Here is a 20,158-nt window from a genome sequence, read left to right on the forward strand (position 1 = left end):
ATTGTGGCCACAGTGTACAGGGAGGGCCCTGACCTCTGGAATAGTAAATGTTACCTTGTATGGAAAAAGGATGTTTGCAGATGTGATTAAGATAAAGAGATTATCCTGAATTATCCAGAGGGGCTCTAAATGCCACCAAGAGTGTTTTACAAGAGAAAAGCAGAGGGGAATTTGACACAGAAGTGAAGGAAATATAACCATGGAGGCAAGATGGGAGGGATGCAGCCACCAAGAGTCTATAGCTAACAAATGGTATCTCTCTGAAAATCTTCAGAGCAGGCACTCCACTGCTGTCCATGATTATGACCCAGTGAAACATTTCAAAGTTATTGCCTCTAGAACAGTGAGAGAATATACTTCTGTTGTTTTAAGCCAGGAAATTTGTGGTCATTTCCACAGGACATGAATACAACCACAAAGCAACACTCATTCCCCAACAAATCCACATCAAGGAGTCACCTGTTGTAAATGGGTGGGGAGCTTGAACAAGTGAGTTAACTTCTCTGAGGCCTGCTTGTATAATCTGTAAAGTGAGGGGACTGGACTATCCAAGTTGGAAGATTTCTTATAGTTCTACTTCATAAGAGAATTTGTTCCCAGAACTTCATTAAAGAAGAGTGTCAGATTATTTTGGAAAGAGAATTCAATATGAACAATGCATGAAGACATATTTGTCCTTAAATTTATCATATTTTCAATTTGTTCTCAAATTTAAGAATTTAGCATTCAAGCCAGGCACAGCAACACAGGCCTATAATCCCAGTGACTTGGGACAGGAGGATCGCAAGTTCGAGACCAGCTTCTGCAACTTAGCAGGACTATTCCTCAAAATAAAAAAAGGGCTGGAGATGTAGCTCAGTGGGAAAGCACCTCTGGTTTCAATCCGCAGTACCAAAAAAAAAAGAAAACAAAACAAACTTTAGCATTCAATTAGTTGGTTATATATCTGATAAAAAAATGGCAGTAATGCGCCCACACGCTCCATACCAAGAAGTTTTGTGCAGTGGACTATAGGTTGGGGATACAAAAGCATCACATGTTAACTGCAAACTCCTGTTTAGTTTTGGCCTCCTGGAATCCAGTGTTGAGGATGATTCTGAGGCTAGGGTCAATCTGTGCCGTAAAGAGTGTGTGATTGATTAATTATGGACATGTGAGCTGGAAGTGAATGCAGGAGTCACATATTTGCTATTTCTACTGTGAAGAGCAAGAGTTAAGCACAGATCAGAATCACTTTTGGCAATTTCCTGCTGTACCTGCAAGAGCTTTAGGTTTTTGTACATAGCAACCAAGGAAATTATGTTGGTTCAAAAAAGAATGTAGGGGCCCTTTTATCCTATATATTCTTCAAGAATTAGAGAAATAATGACTTGTCTTTTTAGCCATCAAAAAACTTTTTGTTTTCCTAACTACGTTTATTTAAAATGTCACTAATCTTCTGAAGTTCATACTTGGATTGCCTGACATTCTTTCTGAAAGTTAGTAAGGGAATATAAATTAATAATTATAAAATACTAATTCAGAAAATATTATGTATGCAATCCTATTAATGACCAACCTTGCCCACCAAAATCTCTTGGCCATCTTTTTGTGGTGTGTGTCTAAAATTTAAAACCAGGGAAGTCATGGGGAGAAGTCTTGGGGAATTTTTCAAAGAGGAAAGAAAGGCCATAAGAAATATTAACTTTCATTACTTTGAACTCGCTAGACCAACAGTCTCAAAATAGCTGTCCACAGGCCCAATATGGTCCACAAATTTCAGTTTAGTTCTCAAAATATTGCCCAAAGATTTTGATAAATTCTTGAGTAGTTGGTAACATATATGGTTAGAAAAGTTACATAAAAATTCACATTACCAACTTCTGTTAACTATTAAATAGTGTGTCCGTGGTCACAGAGACTGCATTCTTCTGGGCAGCATGCAACCAGACCTGAGTAGAAAGAGTAAAGTGGAAATGGATTGGATTTTTTTTTTAACCCACATCCTATTTAAATTTAGAAACCAATAGACAACTCAGGTGAGCATTCTAGGAAAAAAAATTCTTATGCCTAACTTTGTACCATTTATGTTACCTTCATGTGAAGATACATGTGAAGTTCAAGTCCTGTGATAGACAAAGTCAACTCTCCATCAGTAGGAAAGTGAGCTCTGCCAAAGCTGTGTAATTAATACCGGGACTGAGGATAAACCAAGTGGTTAGAGCCACAGTGTGAACAGGTCTCCTTGGTTCCCCACAGCTTCCTGTGCTTCCTGCAGTGTTCAGCAGTGCCTTGCACATCATGGTGGTCCACAATCAATCAAGTAATCGATCCATCCATCAGTGGTTCTCAGATTTTAATGCTGTGCATGAAACCTGTGGGGCTTGTTAAAACTACAGATTCTCAGGGCCCAACCTGAGTATGAAGTTTGCATTACTATCCAGCACAGCATGGTTTTCCCTGAATTTCTCTTTGTAAAACCTCACCTTCAATCATCAGTCCTCCCATACTGTAGTTGTTCTGTCTCACTCAGTTGTGTTTGACCAACAAATAGTAAAGATAAGGCTAAATGTTTGTATGCCATAGTGAAATTCACTAGTATTATGGGAAAATATGAGGTGGGAATTAATATCATTGTGTGCTCATTGTGCCAACCATGCCAAGAATTTTATAGGTGCTCCTTCCTTTGTGGCCCTGTGGAATACATACTTATTACTAAACACATTTTTAGCTGAAGAAACTAAAGCAAGGAGAGGTTAAGTAATGTGCTCAAGGACACACAAATGTCAAGTGGTAGAGTCAAAAACTGAACCCAGGTTTGTCGGCACTAAACCCTGCTCTTAGCCACAATGTTATCCTTCTTCCCAGGGTCTTTTCCTACAGAGACTTAGAACAAAAACTAAATTTTTTTATATAATGATCCATTGGACAAGATACCCATCTCCTCACACACAAATGCATGTGAATACACATGCACACACTTATACACGTACATAATATGTATGGTATATCTTAATAATTTCTGTTTATTCAGTTTCAGGTTTTTTAATACCAGCTTTTAATTCACTAAATTTAATAGCCCTCTAAAGGGTCATGACAGTTTGAAAAACAGCAATAAACCTGAAATTCCATAAAAGCAATAAGGAATACTAAATACTATAGTTCATAGATCATATGGTCAAAATTTGTATGAGAGGGACATGTTGAAAATTTACACAGGAGTATACATGTCCTTCATTTCAAAACTGTTTGAGTAATAATAAATATAGTTGCAATAGTTTATATTACTTGTGCTTTGTGCTTTACAATCTTCTGCACACTTTTTGAATTCGATATGTATCTTAATATGCATAATACCCTTAGATATCTAAAAGCAAAACCAATGTTAATAATGTAATATTTCATTCACACCTTATCATTTTGTAGAATTTAAAGATTTTCATTTCTACTAGAATAGTCTATTGAAGAATAAACTATTGGAGAATTTTTTGACTTTTGTAGTATCAGTCTGTTACATTGCCAAGATTTTGTTCTCTAAAACATTTTATTGTAGTAAATCTTTCTGCATAACGATGTAGCATCACTGAGGGAATGAAAATTTTTATGAATGTAAATCATTGTTTTTAAATCTTGGGGCAAGAACATGTTTATCTTTTGCAAAAATGATAGTATTAGCAACATGCTTGTTTAAATATCAGGTGAGGAATCTTTTTGCCAATATTTTCTTCTTGTCTCCTTCCCAAATCAGCAAGACTCACAGATGCATGGATGGTGGTGTGCCCAATTTTCCTCAAAGTTGTGACCTGTTCTGCCTCAATTTTCCTATAAGAGATCACGTTCACCCTTTCTAGATTATTAGGCAAAGCTGTTCAAGGTTATCACTGGGGAAGAGGCACCATGTTCTGCCTCTTTTGTAAATATGCATATTGGCATGAGGGGTTTTCTTGCATGTTATTTGAGTAAGCATTTTCTTTTTCTCTCCTCTCTATCTGATGAAGACTGAAAAATTAGTTTTGTCAAAGATATTTTCAGTGCAGAAAAAAGAGCTTTAATTTTCACTTGACTTTGTAGAGTATATTACATGACTCTAAAATTTGTACAGAATTTGCTAATATTTCTAACACTGGATCTTCTGGAAACCAACCTTCTCCCCAGTTTCTAATTCTTACCCATAACTGTACATTGAAGTATTGAAAAGGTTCATGAAAGTTGTGCCAAGGAGAATATTATAGGGTGTTCTCTTCTAAGATGTGTCAGCTCTGACACTTTGCAAAATAATTTTTTGTATTATTTCTCTTGAACACTGCTAATCAACCAAGAACTATATTATCACACAAAGGATAGGATATTTTTCCTAAAATGAATTTTTAAAATATTCAGTCATAGGCCCTTATAGCAAAAATGTCCTTCAACAGTTCTTTATTTTCATTTTAAAAATGAAGAAAACGAAAGATCAGAAAGTCTTCCATACCCCAGTTAACCTTCTTTTCCGTTAACAACATTGTCAAAAAGCAGAGCTACTGCTTGCAGAATGCCATCAATTAAAGTATTCTACATTATGGGTAATTTTCTACCACAGTATTATAATCATGCAAAATAATAATTAAAAGCCTCACAACTCTACAATGAAATATGAGACCATGTGCACACAAGTCTATGTTCAAAAGGCATTCTATGATTATGTATATATATGGTCAATAGAAATTCATATCATTTCAAGTCTGACTTGACATCCGTTAATTGGATTTCAGTGTATGGATTTAGTAAGCCAATATTCATGTTCTTGAGTAAACATCTCTGAATGCATGCACATGACAGAGCTGATTTTTCTTTTAATTGGTAGAATCAATAGCTAAAATCAGAGTCAGGCCAAGTTGACTTTGCAAAAGTAATCTAAGTTATAATGCTACATATTTTAGGCAACCTTAGAATTAATGGAAAGAAAACAGAAACCTAGAATCCTAAAGGTCTTCCAAGGGCAAAAATTCATCTCTCTTTTTCTGACAGGAAGGCCCACATTATTCTGAACCATTCTGTTTTACATCTAATTCCTAGCTGACAAGTGTCCGTTTTTCATGCTTATTCATTCGTCACCCTTGCGTTCCCTCTGCCTGCGAGGCATCCGGCCTGCCTTCTATCACATCTCTACAAATGATAAAGGATATGCTGAAAATGTTCCCACCCTCCCCCTGCAGAGTAACGTGGAGGCTGCAGTGAGCAGCTGCTGCGCTGCTCAGCCACAATATATTCTGCACTCATTACACAGCCCGAAAGCTGGAGGAGAGGTTTTATGGCAGGAATTAAAAGCGTTTCTCAGGAAGAAGTATTGCCTTGTGTGGGGTTAAATGTGAGATCATTTTAGGAATTAGATAAAATTTATATAGAGTTGAAAACCAAACCATTAAAACAAAACAACGATGTGGCATGCAATGATGATTGAGCTACACCTGCTCTTTAAGTAGGTGCCTCTGGCTGTCCCCATTCTCAATTGGGAAGTGAGGACTACCTAAGATGTACCTTCATGGTGCAGGAATTTGAAAAGGGAGTCAAAAACTACACCACATCCTAACAACCATGATAGCATGCTACACTCAAATCCATTGCCCTTTAGTGGTGTCGCTGACTTCTGTCACCATAAAATTTTGGAAAAGGATAGTAGGTGCGCTTAGCAGTCATTCCCCCAATTCCCATGCACTCCTTCCTCAACACAGCTTGGCTTCAACTGCCCCTCACTCCTAAATTCCCAAACCAATAACTTCTCCCCTTTGTTTATGCTGAATTTGTCATGTCAATCTCCATATTTCTTCATTGTTTTTTCTTCCTGGTTCCTCTGACACAACTCTTTGGGTTTTCTCCGACCTGTTGGTTCACTCTGTCAGTTTTGCTGGCAATCTTTCTTCTTAAATGTTGGAACCCACTTGTCCTTTTGCTTCATTCTCTCCCCTGGTGATGTCATCTATCTCTAGTGGCTTCAGCCATTGCCTAGACAAGGAAGCCCAAGAAGTCCTACCAGGACTCCTTTTTCAAACTCTAGGCTGTTGTTTCTCAGTGGAGGGAGGGAGAGTTTTTTCTCTTAGAGGACATTTGTTGTCAGATGGCAATAATTTTGTCAAGGATACAAGGGGTTCTTCTTCTGACATCTAGGTGAATAGAAACCAGAGATGTTACTAAGCATCCTACAGTGGAAAGGACAACCTCACAACAAGTAAACTTCTCTAATTCACAAAACTAATAGTGTGGAGGTTCAGAATCCATGAACTGGACCTACTGGGGTTTTCCATTTGAGTATCCTACAGATACACTAAACTGAACACATATCAACATAAAGTTATCTTTCTCCCCACTTCTCTGCCCAGTTGGGTGCCATTTTATTTAGCATTAGTACCAACTTAACACAGTAGCTTAAAGTATAGCAATATTCTTGCCTCCTGGCACTCTCCAAATACCTAGGTCTTCCTGAAAGTCTTATCTACTTACTTTTAAAATTTGCTTTCTCTTCTTCCTGTCCACCATCACTAGCTGAGGTCAGGACCCCATCATCCTTCCTGGTCCATCCAAATGGGCCCCTAATGACCTCTCTCTCCTCACTGTCACTTCAATCCATCTGTCACTCTAGGGGCAATGTGACATCTGATCTCCCTCCTTTGTTTAGTAGTCTTTGAGGGTTTGGCATTCCTTACCATGGCAGGAAGGACTTTTATAAACAGACCTCAGCTTACCTCTCTAGTTTTAATTCTGCATCTTTCACAGCTTCATCCTACGTACCTAATAAAATGTCTACCATAAGAAGAAAATAAATATTGATGACTCTTTAGATACATACATGCCTCACTTTTTCTTGTTCTTCACCTCATTTTGTGGGCTCCTGATTAATTTGAGAGTGAGTCAGTATGCTATTTAATTTGAGAACTAATTCCAGTCATTATGTTTTCACTCTACTTCACACAGGATGGGAGCTCTTTGGTGTCATTTTCTGCCAACAAGATATACCTTATATATATAACAATTATTCCATAGAAGTTATTCATTGCTAGTCTTTTTATTATTATCTGGTGTTTGGCAGAAGTTTTATCTCAATGCAGATCAAAAACAAACAGAAACTACTATATTAGAAGAGAACATTTTTAATATTTCTGCCGGGAGGGTGTAGATTAACCAAAGGGATGTTAGAGGGATGCATGGAAAGGCAACTTGTGTAAACTCAGAGGTCAACAGGTTCAAATACAGCATCAGGTATTTTGCAGTGATATTTTGGGCAATTTGGTAAACATTTTCTTCATATGCAAAACAAGGACATAGTTTAGATACCATCCAAGTTATGGTAACTGTGGATTCTAAATATTCATTTCCATCTTAAAATTGATAACTAAAATTTCTTGATAACTAAATTAGAAGTTCCCTGCTGGTAGAAATTTTTAGAACCACTACAGCATTGGAGATTTTCTTCTGCCAAGAAATTCAACAAAGGGGCAAATACGTAACAATGGATATTTTTTCTTCAATGCATTTTTCTAAATGGTGTTTTCTGGAAGGGACATTAGGGGCATGTCTCTAAAGTTTTGGGGTTTCTAAAAGCACCCAGCAACTACTTCGGACACAGGAACTCACACAAGAGATTTTATTAAGCAAACAGGCAGTGTCTCCCTGCAGGATGAGAGAGAGAAAATGAGAGGAAAAAAAGAGAGAGAGAGAGAGAGCCCTCATGCAAGACAGAGAGTGAAAGTCAGGAGGAGAGAGCATGAAAGCAAGGAGGAGAGAGAGAGAAAATGGCAGAGGAGTCATTCTTAAATAGTTTGCAGGCTAGTAACAGACCAATGACTGATGAGAATGTTCACAGGCTGATAAGCAGACCAATAGCTGGCTGCAATGTTCACAGACTGACAATCTGTGTTGTAAAATGGTGTGGGGGAGGGAGAATAATAGCAGGTATGGTGCCTAAAGTTTCCACCTATTAATTCAATAGGATGTAATGGTGCTTCTGATTCTTCTATCTTTACAGGGGCATGGGATGGAAGGACAGAGGCAATAATTTTTATTGAAATCTATTGGATAAAATTCCAGTAACTTTATTGGAAAGAAATGAAGTGTAGGTGTACAAAATAAAAATTTGTGCCACGCATGGTGGTGTATGCCTGTAATCCCAACAACTTGGGAGGCTGAGACAGGAGGATCACAAATTCAAAGCCAGACTCAGCAACTTAGTGAAGGCCCTGAGGAACTTCGTGAGCCTGTCTCAAAAAAAAAAAAAAAAAAAAAAAAAAAAATTAAAAAAGGGTTAGGGATGTTGCTCAGTGGTTCAGCACTCTGGGTTCAATCCATGGTACCAAAATAAAATAAAAATTTGTGAGCTTTTTTTTTAACAAAACTGCTTTTAAAACTTTCTGACTGACTACATTCTCAACTTTAGAAATTAGATAAAACTTATTTAGAGCATAAACCAATGCATTAAAATAAAATAATCATATGACATTCAGTAATGGCTAGTTAAACCTGTCTCCTGAAGTATGTACCTCTGATATGCTTCAATAACAAGCTGGTTTCTAATATTTTTGTATCGTATAATAACACTTTCTAAAACTCTGCTGAAAATTGCTATAACTATAACTATATAAGCACATAATTAGGTACTTGGTATGTTTAAGCAGAAAAGACTATTTAATCTTCTAATTGAAGAATGGCCTCATAATTAGATATGGAGTTATTTCTGGATTCTTCTTAATATTTGCTCTCTTCCCTGCCTCATATTTGAGACATTTCAAGAAGTTGTATTCTTTCTTTGAAGACTACAGCATTCTAGTTTCCACCCTGCACAGAAGCTTGTTTTTGATTTATTGATCAAAAGATTCCAGAGTTACTACAACTTTAATAGTATATTGTGAGAAAAGAGGAAAATATTTATGTACACAAGGGACTTTATATGAATAAGAATCATGAGAATGGGGTTCTTTTGATTAAAAATGTGATCACCATAGTTGAATATCAAGAAGTACTAAAGAAGTGCAATTAATGAATTTTACTAAGGGTTAAAATGAGGATCCCCAGAGGTTCTGTTGAAATTTAAAGTAGAGATAATTCATAGCCTTTGAATTTCATAATTTCCACCATAGGGAATATAAGCACCAAGATTATGGCACAGTATTGACATGTGACTGAAAAATTACAAAGATATAAAATGCTAAAACTTTTTTGTACTTTCTGTAAAATACGTAATTTAGTTTTGACATGTATTTTATCGCTTGTACCTTCTAGATCTGCGGAAGACATTTGAGCAGGAACCCCTGGGAAAGGAAGTGTCCCTGGAACAGGAAGTCTTACTCCAATGTCGACCACCTGAGGGGATCCCAGTGGCTGAGGTAACAAAAATTCTTAGCATTTAGCGATTGGCACTTAGTTATTCTATCAGAGGCCTAATCCATAGCTAATGGTGCGGTGAATTAGGGCATGGCATGATGAATGGCTGGTAATGGAGTCCTAACTGCCTGCTGCTGGCAAAATAGATTGATTGGGAACTGATTAATGACTTGGGAGTCAATTAGAATGCCCCACTGGACAAAGCCACAGGCAGCTTGGTTTAATTTTGTCATTCTCTTTCAAGGAATCAGAAATACTGTTTTATCTGGCACTTATAGAGGGAGATGGTACGACTTAATGTGACACTTGATAATATGCAAAAAATTGTTTGTGTAAGAAGGATATGTGTGAATCTGTATCTGTCCATGAGTCTGTACACTCTACATGTGTATTTCCTATTCTATGATATAATCATGGACATCCCTAAAAGCCATATCCACATGCCTTGAACATGTTTCAGTAATATTGTGTCAATTAGTTACATTCTATAAGTTTTCCATTAAACTCTTCATTTTCGTGTCGGCTAAAAGAAAGCCTATTGATTGTTAATAAAGTATTATGATTCAGATTTATATCATGACTTTTCATCAGCACCAAACTATACAATGTCCTTTGGAAATGCCTGTGTCCAGGGAATAGGCCTGCATGACTCCCAGGAGATGGCATGCTCTCCTGAGGACAATGATCTAAGGGCATCCTGTTGAGGAATTCTAATACTGTGACTTTCGTTCATTAACAGGTAATCCCAAATTCTAAAAAATGTATACCTTTTACAGGATCATTAGGAGACATCCTGATATGCATCCAACATGATTATTTTAGTGGCCCAGTCCTATAGACCCAGGCACATTTTAATTTGACAAGTGACATAGGTGCTTATTTGTGGTTTTGTTGGCCTCCATGCTACATTTGAGTCATTCAGAAGTTTTAGATGTGCTAAAAGGTTGATGTCAGGTGTTGCTATTGGGACCTATTGTTATTCGATGTATAAGATTTAGTGGATGTTTCATAATATGAAAACTTGAAATTTTTGCTATCAATGACATTTAAAACAATGTTCAAAAAGTGTTTAATAATTAGAAAATAATTCATAATTATTTGATTAATAATTTGATCTCTCACATTTTTTCAATCTTTTAGAGATTTCAGCCAAGGTGGGAATCCACTTAGTTAGCTGGTCCCATGATAACAAAATCAAACCTGATTTCTTTTTTCAAGCTAATAGTAATAAATCAATTAAAAATTTAGTTAGGGCCTAAATGACTCCATTTTTCTGTTATAGTCATTCATATGTCTAAGAGGCAATGTAAATATCTCACAGGAAATTTTAACAAAATTTCCTTTTTCACTTTGACAGAAGAGAGCAATTTTTTGCCTTATAGTTGACATCCATGGCATTTTCTAGCACTGAATTAGAGACTGCTTGATTGTAGCTATTTCATTCAAAATCATATCCTTATCTTCCAGCACCAAGACACAGTATGATTTACTTTGACCAAAAAAAAGAAAACTCTTCTCTATGAAATATTTCATTTCAGTGATTATAGTAGTGTATGTGTCTGCTTAATTATAGTTCTTAAATTCTAATGCAAATTTCTATCATCAAACCCCCTTAAAGACCAAAACATATCATGAGTAACATGGCTCTCCTAGCCTCATTTGCACTCAAAATTTCTTAAAGGTAGCTGATTCCTGCAAAGACTTTCAGTGAGGAGATTCTGGTGTTCTTCATTTTTTTCAGTCTCCTCAACAAAGTAGTTCACTTTGTCAAGGAGTAAAGATTCATGACTGCAAACTAATTGGCTGTGAATTTTATTTGTATCATCACTGGGGAAGAGACCAATTAACACTTGGCAAGCTCAAAAATCATATACCCATTTGACATTCAAAGAACTATATTTAACGCATATTACTTTTTCATTTTTTTTGAAGTCTGAAGAAAGATCAAACACACGCTCAAGAGCAGGTTAATAAACTCCAGTGTAGATTCTTTTCAGCACTATTAAAATCACCAAGATCAGAAAGCTAATGAACACCTTAACATGACACCTTACAACTGCCATTTGCTCATGAGGGACAGATAAATAAAAAAAGGAAGGAATGAAAAGTAACTTAGGGAGTTAAGGGATTATACAATCATTTTAGTTTAAATATAAGTGCATTGATTTTTTAATTTTCATTTGTTTGTTTAAGGAGATTTAAAGCATAAAAATAGTATAAAATGAAATCTTGATTTTAAAAGGGAACCAGCAGGTAAAACTCATAGGTTTTACAATAATTAGATCAATTCCTAGAGGATGGACCTGGCTGGATATGTACAGCTTTGTTATTTAAGGCAAATGATTCTGAAAGAGAGTCAGATATTAAATATTCAAAGAACATGTGGCTGATCAATTCAAATGATTCTTGTTTTATCAGCATATGTCTAGCTTCATTGAGGGAGTAGTCAGAAGCTTTCTTTGCAAAATATCAGGATGCAATATTTTTTTCCTTTCCTATCCAAATTAGTTTTTGAAGAACTCTAATCTTAATTATGATAGCACTGTATTTGATGCAAATAATGGCAAAGGCACTACTGAGGTAACATTTAATTTCTGTACTTTGACCTTCTTTAGTCTACTCTGTAGAATGTTGAGCCTGATTTCCTTATAGAACTCATGGTTTAAACCCAACCATTATCATTTCTAGCTCTTTGACTTAGGACAAAATACTTAAATTCTTTGCATCTAAGTTTCCTCCATTATAAAAGGTACATAATAAGGCACCCCCAGGTAGTGAGATTTAAATGAGATGATATATGACTATCACTTAGAAAATATCTAAAATAATCAAGAAATATGACACATTATTAGTACTATGATGATATTATCACAGAAAACTGAACTTGGCTCTTGAATTCAAAATAGATGTTGAGAACATTGCCCCTGCTCAGCACCTTGAGTATGAGGAGGAAAAACTTCTATTCTATGAAGAAGCATCAGGATGCTGTCATGTACACTTTTAGCCATGTGCTTTGGTTTGGAGTTCACAAGTGCTACGAAGAAGATAGCATTGTGAGTTTTAAAACAAAGAAATGCCCTTTCAATAATGCCATCAAATGACTTATCCCTGTAAATAGCTACAAGAAGTCATGAAGTGCTTCTCTACTTTTTTATCATTAAAGTTACTTTCATTCATTTGGTTCTCCTGGTCCCAAGATATTGGACCAGCCCTCATGATTTCTCCCAAAGGGTAAATTTGGCAGAAATTACTGTTGGTGGATCTCCTGTTCAGAGCCCAAGGAAAGAAAATAACAAAGAAAGTCTCAACGGAAGAAGAGGCCAACCCAGGATTCCTTATACACCATCTCTCCATGTGGTGACAGTTTTGACTCAGAACTCCTCCCAATACTTATTGGTTAAGAAAAACTAAGTCATGGGGACCATAGGGATAAAGAACAAGAGTTTCAGAGGTCTAGACTTGGCTACTTTCTTCTCTAGTCTCCCTACATCCTTCCTTTTTATCTAGGGATATTATGAAAAATATTTAATAACTGCACAGTGTCCTTAGCATAGGAATGGAGTTCTGATAGCTTTGTGTTTTATCTGATATAATCCCTTCAGCATCTGAACCATAGGGCAGTCCAGGAATCCCAGGGAGCCAGAAAGGGTATGGGGTATGGGGTACTCTGTTATTTAGCAACACATTCAGAACTATTTAAGTATTTAACACCTGGTATAGATGAATCAGTGTGACTGACCAACTGGCAGCCTTGATAGTCACAGTTTTATACAGTCACCACTTGTAGTGAAATGTTATCTGATTCCTCTTCTGCCTGTCTGACTAGATCATGACAAATAAGGAGCAAAAGATTCTTTTGTTCATGTTTTATCTCTAACACCAACAGATTATGGGTCTATAAGTAGGTTCTTATAGTTGACCAAATGAGAGAAAAGGATATTTTTCACTCTGAAGACACAACCCTGTTGAGAGAACTCAGTATAGGGGAGGAGGGAGAATCCATCAACCTGAACCTGAGAGCAAGGTTCCAATTCACTAGGACCAGGAATAAAAGGCCACTGAGACATACTTAAGTTCAAGGATTATAGGGGAGGTTACTAATAATCATATTCAAATTTCAAGGTAGACTGGGTAAAATAAAGAAAAACCCATTGTAGACATAGTGTCAAAGCATATTGCTCAGTATTTTTACAACACTTTTGCTAGGATCAAGCCGAAAATAAAATTCCTTCCTTCCATTTCAAATACTGCATTTGTCTCCATTTCAGCAGACAAACCTCCTTCCCATCTCCCTGAAGAAACAAGAAAATTAATACACCCATGGATAGGTGCTGGGTTGCTCCAGTGGCATAATAGCAGCACTCTATGAAATTAATCCCTTTTTGCTCATTTTAGTTTATGCCTAGAAAATGTAACTATCACATGGTGAGTCAGAAATACACTCAGAGATGCTTTATTTCATCAGATTATCCCTTTTGGAGACCACTGGGATCAAAACATCAATGGATACAAGATTAGTTGGCATGGAAAAAGGAGCAAAACTGAATTTTTCACTAAAACTTGTGATTTGTTTCACCTTTAACAAGGGGATAATTGCTTCCCTAATTATAATTGAGCTGTTTCTCATAGGAGTGTAATTGGAGGAACAGGGCACAATGTTCAACTTATTGACCCAGTTGTACTTAAAAACAGTCATCTTATTTATCAACATTTGCATCTCTAATTAGCAAGTGGGAAAATATGGAGTGAAGTGCAGAAGAATAGATTATTTTGCTGAGTTTAGTCATGATAAATAGGGAACAGATTTTTTTTTTTAAGCTGATGCTGTCAAGGCATAAAGCCACGGGCAGCTGGAGGTGCCACCACATGTGCAGCATCAGGTGGCTCTCCATCTAATTGATTATTAATATGGTCACGTAACAGCGTTTCATGAGAGCGGTTCCTGTTTCACTGTCATTTTCTCATTATTGGAACTTCATGTCAGTGAATTTCCATGCAGGTACATTGTCTACCAAGCTGTGCTTTATATTCTTTGCAGGCAAAAGAAGTTCTGAGAGAAAAGAAGAGTTTGAATACTAATTTGAAGGGAGACATTGCTTTCAGTGCCCAGTAATATCGGCTGGAATTTTCTCCTAGCATGTGTGTAGAACAAGAAGGGGTTTGGATTATGAGATGATTATCAGCCTTGAAAACAGGTTTTCACAAGTATGTTTTCTTGACTAGTAGTTTTTAAGTTTTGCAGTAGTCTAATCAACATCTACCATCACCTCTTTTGTGTGATCACTCCCACACATTTTTCTTCTGAACTACCTCTAATACATACAGAGCTCACCCAAGCCCATATAATCATCTGAATTAAAAGTTATAGTAAGAAAGCTGAGTACAGTGGCAGACACCTGTGATCCCAGTGGCTGGGGAGGCTGACACAGGAAAATCGAGAGTTCAAAAAGTCTCAGCAACTTAGTAAGACCCTGTCTCTAAATAAAATATTTTTTAAAAAGGGCTGGGACTGGGGCTCAGAACTTAAATGCCCCTGGGTTCAATTTCTGGAACAACAACAAAAGAAAATTATAATAAAATTAACAACATGAACATCAATTTTAAAACAAAAGATAAAACAATAAATCCTGTCTGACTTATTATAGATTTAGAACTTGTTTTCTACATATACATAGTGGTTGCTTCAAGTCTATAGTATAAAATTTGGATTTTATTTTTTATCCTCAATTTATTTAAGAACTATATAGTAGAATGACTCTCTGCCACATATTTTTGTGGTTACTGGAAATACAAGTCAAAAGTTCCCAGAAGAGAAAAACAACAAGCAAGAATGGTCAATATATATATATACATATATATGTATATGTATATATATATTTTTTTTTCCAGATGACTATAAGTTAAAGGATGGAAGACATGGTCATGTGAGAAGAAGGGGTGGTTGTTCAGGTGGGAGTCCTTTAGAGTTGAAGGAACATCTATCCAAAGAGGTAAATGTTCAGATAAGATCTGAATGATAGGAAGAAGCCAGTCTTGAAAAGATCTGGGTCAGAAAACTCCCAAGACTGGGAGCAGGAGAAAGAATATCCTCAGAAGGAGCTGACATGGCTGTAGGAGCACAAGGGAGGTCCCTTGTCTGAGACCCAGTGAGCAATGAAGAGCAGGGCAGTGGAGGAGGAAGGTGAAGGGTGGCGATTTACAGATATGGCAAATGGTTTGGAATCACCTCTAAATGTATGAAAAGCCACTGGAGATTTTAAGTATGGAATTGTCAGGACCTGATATATGTCTTTAAAAGATCATTCTGGCTACTGCATGGAAAATAGGTTTTAGAAAATCAAGAACAGAAGCAGGGACACCATTTAGGGAATCTTGCCACCACCCAGGGAAAAGAAGATGGTTGCTTGTCCTTGGGTGAAAATAGAAGAGAGAGAAAAGTGGAGAAATACAGAACATATTTTAATTTTCATAGAAATCAAAGACCCTAAATGTGGCATTTAAATTTGATTGTACTAACTATAGAAGATACTTGTTCTTTCAGAAGAAAGTGAGATCTTCCATGCTAAAGTTCAGCAGATCCATAGCCTGATCTTTTCTTAGATGACCTAAAATCAGTGGCCAGTAAACCTAAGCTATTTCAAATACAGTCTCTATTATAATGGTGCTTCAACAGCAGGCAAAGACCTGGCCAATGCCCATAGTCATAGAGCAGGAGGGTCTTTTATTTTGAGGTCCTTGTTTGTTCAGAAAAGTTTATCTTGTTTTTAATGAGTTCTCTTACTTTGGAATTTCTTTTAACTGTTCTCTACGTACCTACAAACATCATTTATCATAAGTTCATTGTGGATGGGAAATGGCAGTCATGGAGAGCAGAACCTGGTTTTTCTAAAGATTTAGCTGTAGTCCAAAACAGGTTTCACCTGTAAATAAGAAGAAAGTCAGGGAGATACTTATCCTGAAAAGCAAGTAAATAAAGTTGCTTAAGAACTAGCCGTGGACTTGCTAATTTTTATTTATTATACCCTGAAAACTTTAGCCTTTTAAAGACATGTCAGTGCTGTCTTGTTCCCTTGGAAGATGCTCTTATATATAGTCATTCTTCTGTGGTTTTAAGGGTTTTAAGTTTGGTTTAGTTAGTGGTTTATGTATCGTATTTTGTTGCTATTAGTTCATTTATCTGCACGCTTTTATATCTTCATGTTTTAACTTAGATTTTAGAAGTTTTCAGATTTCAAGAAAGTTTTTCTCCATGATATGGTCTATGTATGTTGAACTCTCAAAAGCAATGAGTCAGGCATATGTGCAATTAAGGAGTGTTTCCACAGCAGGAAAACACATTCTCCTTCTTGCAAATTCCTTTTTGCAGAAGTTAAAACTGAGCAAAATGTCACGACAGCTTCCATTTGTTTTTTTCATTCCTTTCTCTATTTTTAACAATTGTCTAAATACATAATTTCAACTTGCTCGAAGACCAACATTACTTCAAAGCATAAAAATATGCATACTTTCACAAACCTTCTGAAAGTTGCAAAGTATATTGTATAAAGGTCAACAGAGAAGGGAATGGATATTTATTTTATTCCAAATCTGAGAAGCAAGTAGCTGCATAGCCAAAGGGCCTTCCATTCTTGGCAAGAGAGAGCATCTAGCACAGTTCCCCACAGCAGAATACTTTTTTTGGTGATTTAAAGCCCCAACAAGGGACATTGAGGCACTTGTTGTCATTGTGAGAAGCAAAAAATATACTGGGTATTTCAACTTCAGGAGCAGCTGGAGCCAAACCCTATCTATGAAAGTATAAAGAAGATGTATTAGCTACAGATAATTTTAGAACTTTCAAGCCCTTCCTATTCAGGCTGTGTCACATAGATTATCCACATTTCCATGATCTGGAAGCTTCTCAGGCAGAATCTCAGGCATCACCATCAACCACTTAATCAGAATCTACATTTTAGCAAGATCATCAGAACCAGCCTGCAGTACTGGTTCTTACATTTGAAGGTTTACTGAAATCCCCTGGGACTGGTTAGAAAATACTGCCCCTTTTGTTCCACCCTAGAGATACTGATTTGGTTGGTATGCAGTGCAACCTGATTACTAAGCTTTTTAAAAGCTGCCCAGATGATTCTAAAATGCAGCAAGTGTTCAGAAGTACTGGTCTAAAAGGCAAGATTATGATTAACAAATATACAAAAACTTCAAACTTGTCATTTCTAAACCAGTTGGTAAACTTGGCAGATTCCCAGAGTATAGCTAATGCTCCTTGGAGAAGCTTAGCTTGGCTGAGTGTGCTTCCGATAATTGCCCCATAATTGCTTTTCCCATTTGTTTGATTAATGTACCTGTATACAATGATTCCAGGCTGAATCTCCATTCTCACAGGTGTGCACACACTTCAAGTCTGTGTGTCATTTTCAACCCAGCATCTGACTTGATGGGTCCCAGTTTAAGATTAACAAAGTAACCTTTCTGATAGATGTGGATTTTTCTAGCAGACCGTTGCAGGACTCACTCTTCATCTTGGGTGGCATGTGGCAGTTTTCCTTGGTTAATTAGGACAAATGTGCCAATTATGTTAATGTTTCTCCCGATACCAATCAGTGAATAATTAGACACAACACATCTGTCTTTCACAGGGGAGTAGAATAGGAAAGAAAACTGCAAGGTGCTTTGCTCTTTATTATTGACATGTATGATTAGACAATTCCTTAACCAATCCCAGGGTTAACAAGTTCATGTATCAAAAGGGCAAGGAGTGCCAATAGCTACTTGGGGGCTGTGTACCTCTCATTGTCAGCGTGATCCTGACCAAAAACAAACTAGTGCAGAAATAGCTCTGCAAAGAATCTAAGTGATCTTTTTCTTCTTGTTAACAACAAAAAAATGACATGGCCTTACTGGTAAAAAGCAGGTATAATATTTACTTTGCACTTCAGAAATAAACAAATTCTCATGTAGAAATATTTAAATCTCTCAAAAAGAACTCAGCTTTATGGATATAAAAGATTACAATGAAAGAAATCACAAAATCCAGGCTGTAGGATCACAGTGAACATTATACACATATGAATCACTTTGTTATGGTTTCTGTTGCTGTTTCTATGTATCTGAACTGTAGAGTCTTCTGATTAATAAAAAATTGATTTTATTTCTATTGTTATTTTATTGGCATTTGCAGTACTTATTTGGCAGGGTGTTAGAGGTGGAGTTGTAGCCAGATTATTTCATGATACAAGTAGTGCCTCCTCCCTGTGTTGATTCAAATAGTGGAAAGACTCATGAAATCAATCTGAGAGTCTTCTCTAGGTTATCAAAGTATGTCATCAGAAAAAGCTTTGTGTTTTGTTTGGAATTTAAAGGATGTACTTGTTACCAAATGTGGCTCCCATTTAGAACATTTGCTATTAAACTGTATACTTTATCATCTAAAGTTTCTACATCATCATTTGTTATTATGATATCTCCATTATTATTTGAAGCCATAATATCATTATTATTGTTTCAAATATAGCATCCTTTTTGTTTTGTTAGGAACTATTGTTCAGAATTTAAGACAGAATGTCAGAATAGAAATTATTTTCTTTTAATTTTTGTAAATTTTTTTTGTTTGTTTTGTTTTGTTGGTACCAGGGATTAAACTCAAGGGTACTTAATCACTGAGCCACATCCCCAGTTATATTTTGTATTTTATTTAGAGACAGGGTCTCACTAAGTTGCTTAGCACTTCACTTTTTCTGAGGTTGGTTTTGAACTCGTGATCCTCCTACCTCAGCCTCTAGAACCACTGGGATCACAGGTGTGTGCCACCATGCCCTGCTTTTATTTGTTTTAATTAGTTATATATGACAATAGAATGCACTTTGATACATCATATATAATTTAGTATAATTTCTCATTCTTCTGGTTCTACACGAAGTAGAATTCCACCCATTTTATAGTTATATGTGTATCTAGGGTAATAATGTCTGACTCATTCTACTATCCTTCCTTCCATAACCCCTCCCTTCACTTCACTCACCTCTACCTAATCTAAACTAATTCTGTTCCTCCCTAGTCCACCCCTCATTATGAATTAGCATCCACATATCAGAGAAAACATTTGGCTTTCAATTTCAGGGGATTGGTTTATCTCACTTAGCATGATAATATTCTCCAGCTCTTACTATGACACTAATTTGCTTTTCTTTTAAAGTAACTCAGAGAATACATTTGATGTATTTAAACATAGTTATGGTTGCTAATCCTGGTGCCTGTTTTTCCTAGGAAGGCCCTGATATATGAACCCTGGAATATATTCCTTTTGCCTAGAGAATTGGAAAGGATGAAGAATCAAGGAGGCCCTGGTTATTGACTTTTTAAAAACTTTATCACTCTGTCCTAAATATTTGTCTTTCAGTTTTTAGTAGTAAAGCATAAACATAGTTATATGTCAAATTTTTAATAGTGAATTGTAAAAAAAAAAAAAAAGACTGGAAATAAATGACAATTAAAAAGGTAACTATCTAAATGGACCCTCACTTTATAAACTCTTAAATATGAGAACACAATTGGAAATTTGGGACAATGTCTTAGGTAGCCTAGCTTTTATGATGTTTAATTAGAAAGATGGAGGGGAGTGAATGAAGGTGAGAGAATGACTATGGAAAATCAAGATTAAATTGAGAATTATAATTTATCCCATATTTAATTATGAGCTATAAATGAACAACCCATTGGGGATGTTAATACATTTTTCTCTTTGCTGATAGTATAAATCAAAAAGGGAATTTAAACTGAAGGAAAAAGCATTTAGGGAAGAGAAATAGAGATTTTTTTGAAATATAAAGGT

General features: G+C 36.2%; 1 protein-coding gene across 2 annotated transcripts in view; it reads left to right on the forward strand.

Annotated features, from left to right (window-relative positions):
* Unc5c (unc-5 netrin receptor C) overlaps nucleotides 1-20,158 on the forward strand; it is a 349,721-nt gene that overhangs the window by 238,301 nt on the left and 91,262 nt on the right. For both annotated transcript variants that reach the window (XM_047567130.1, XM_047567131.1), the window contains exon 4: nucleotides 9,229-9,332. In XM_047567130.1, coding sequence (XP_047423086.1) covers nucleotides 9,229-9,332 — 104 coding nt within the window. The remainder of the gene's footprint in view (nucleotides 1-9,228; nucleotides 9,333-20,158) is intronic.

Source organism: Sciurus carolinensis, chromosome 10, assembly GCF_902686445.1.
Source record: "Sciurus carolinensis chromosome 10, mSciCar1.2, whole genome shotgun sequence".
Taxonomy (NCBI): domain Eukaryota; kingdom Metazoa; phylum Chordata; class Mammalia; order Rodentia; family Sciuridae; genus Sciurus; species Sciurus carolinensis.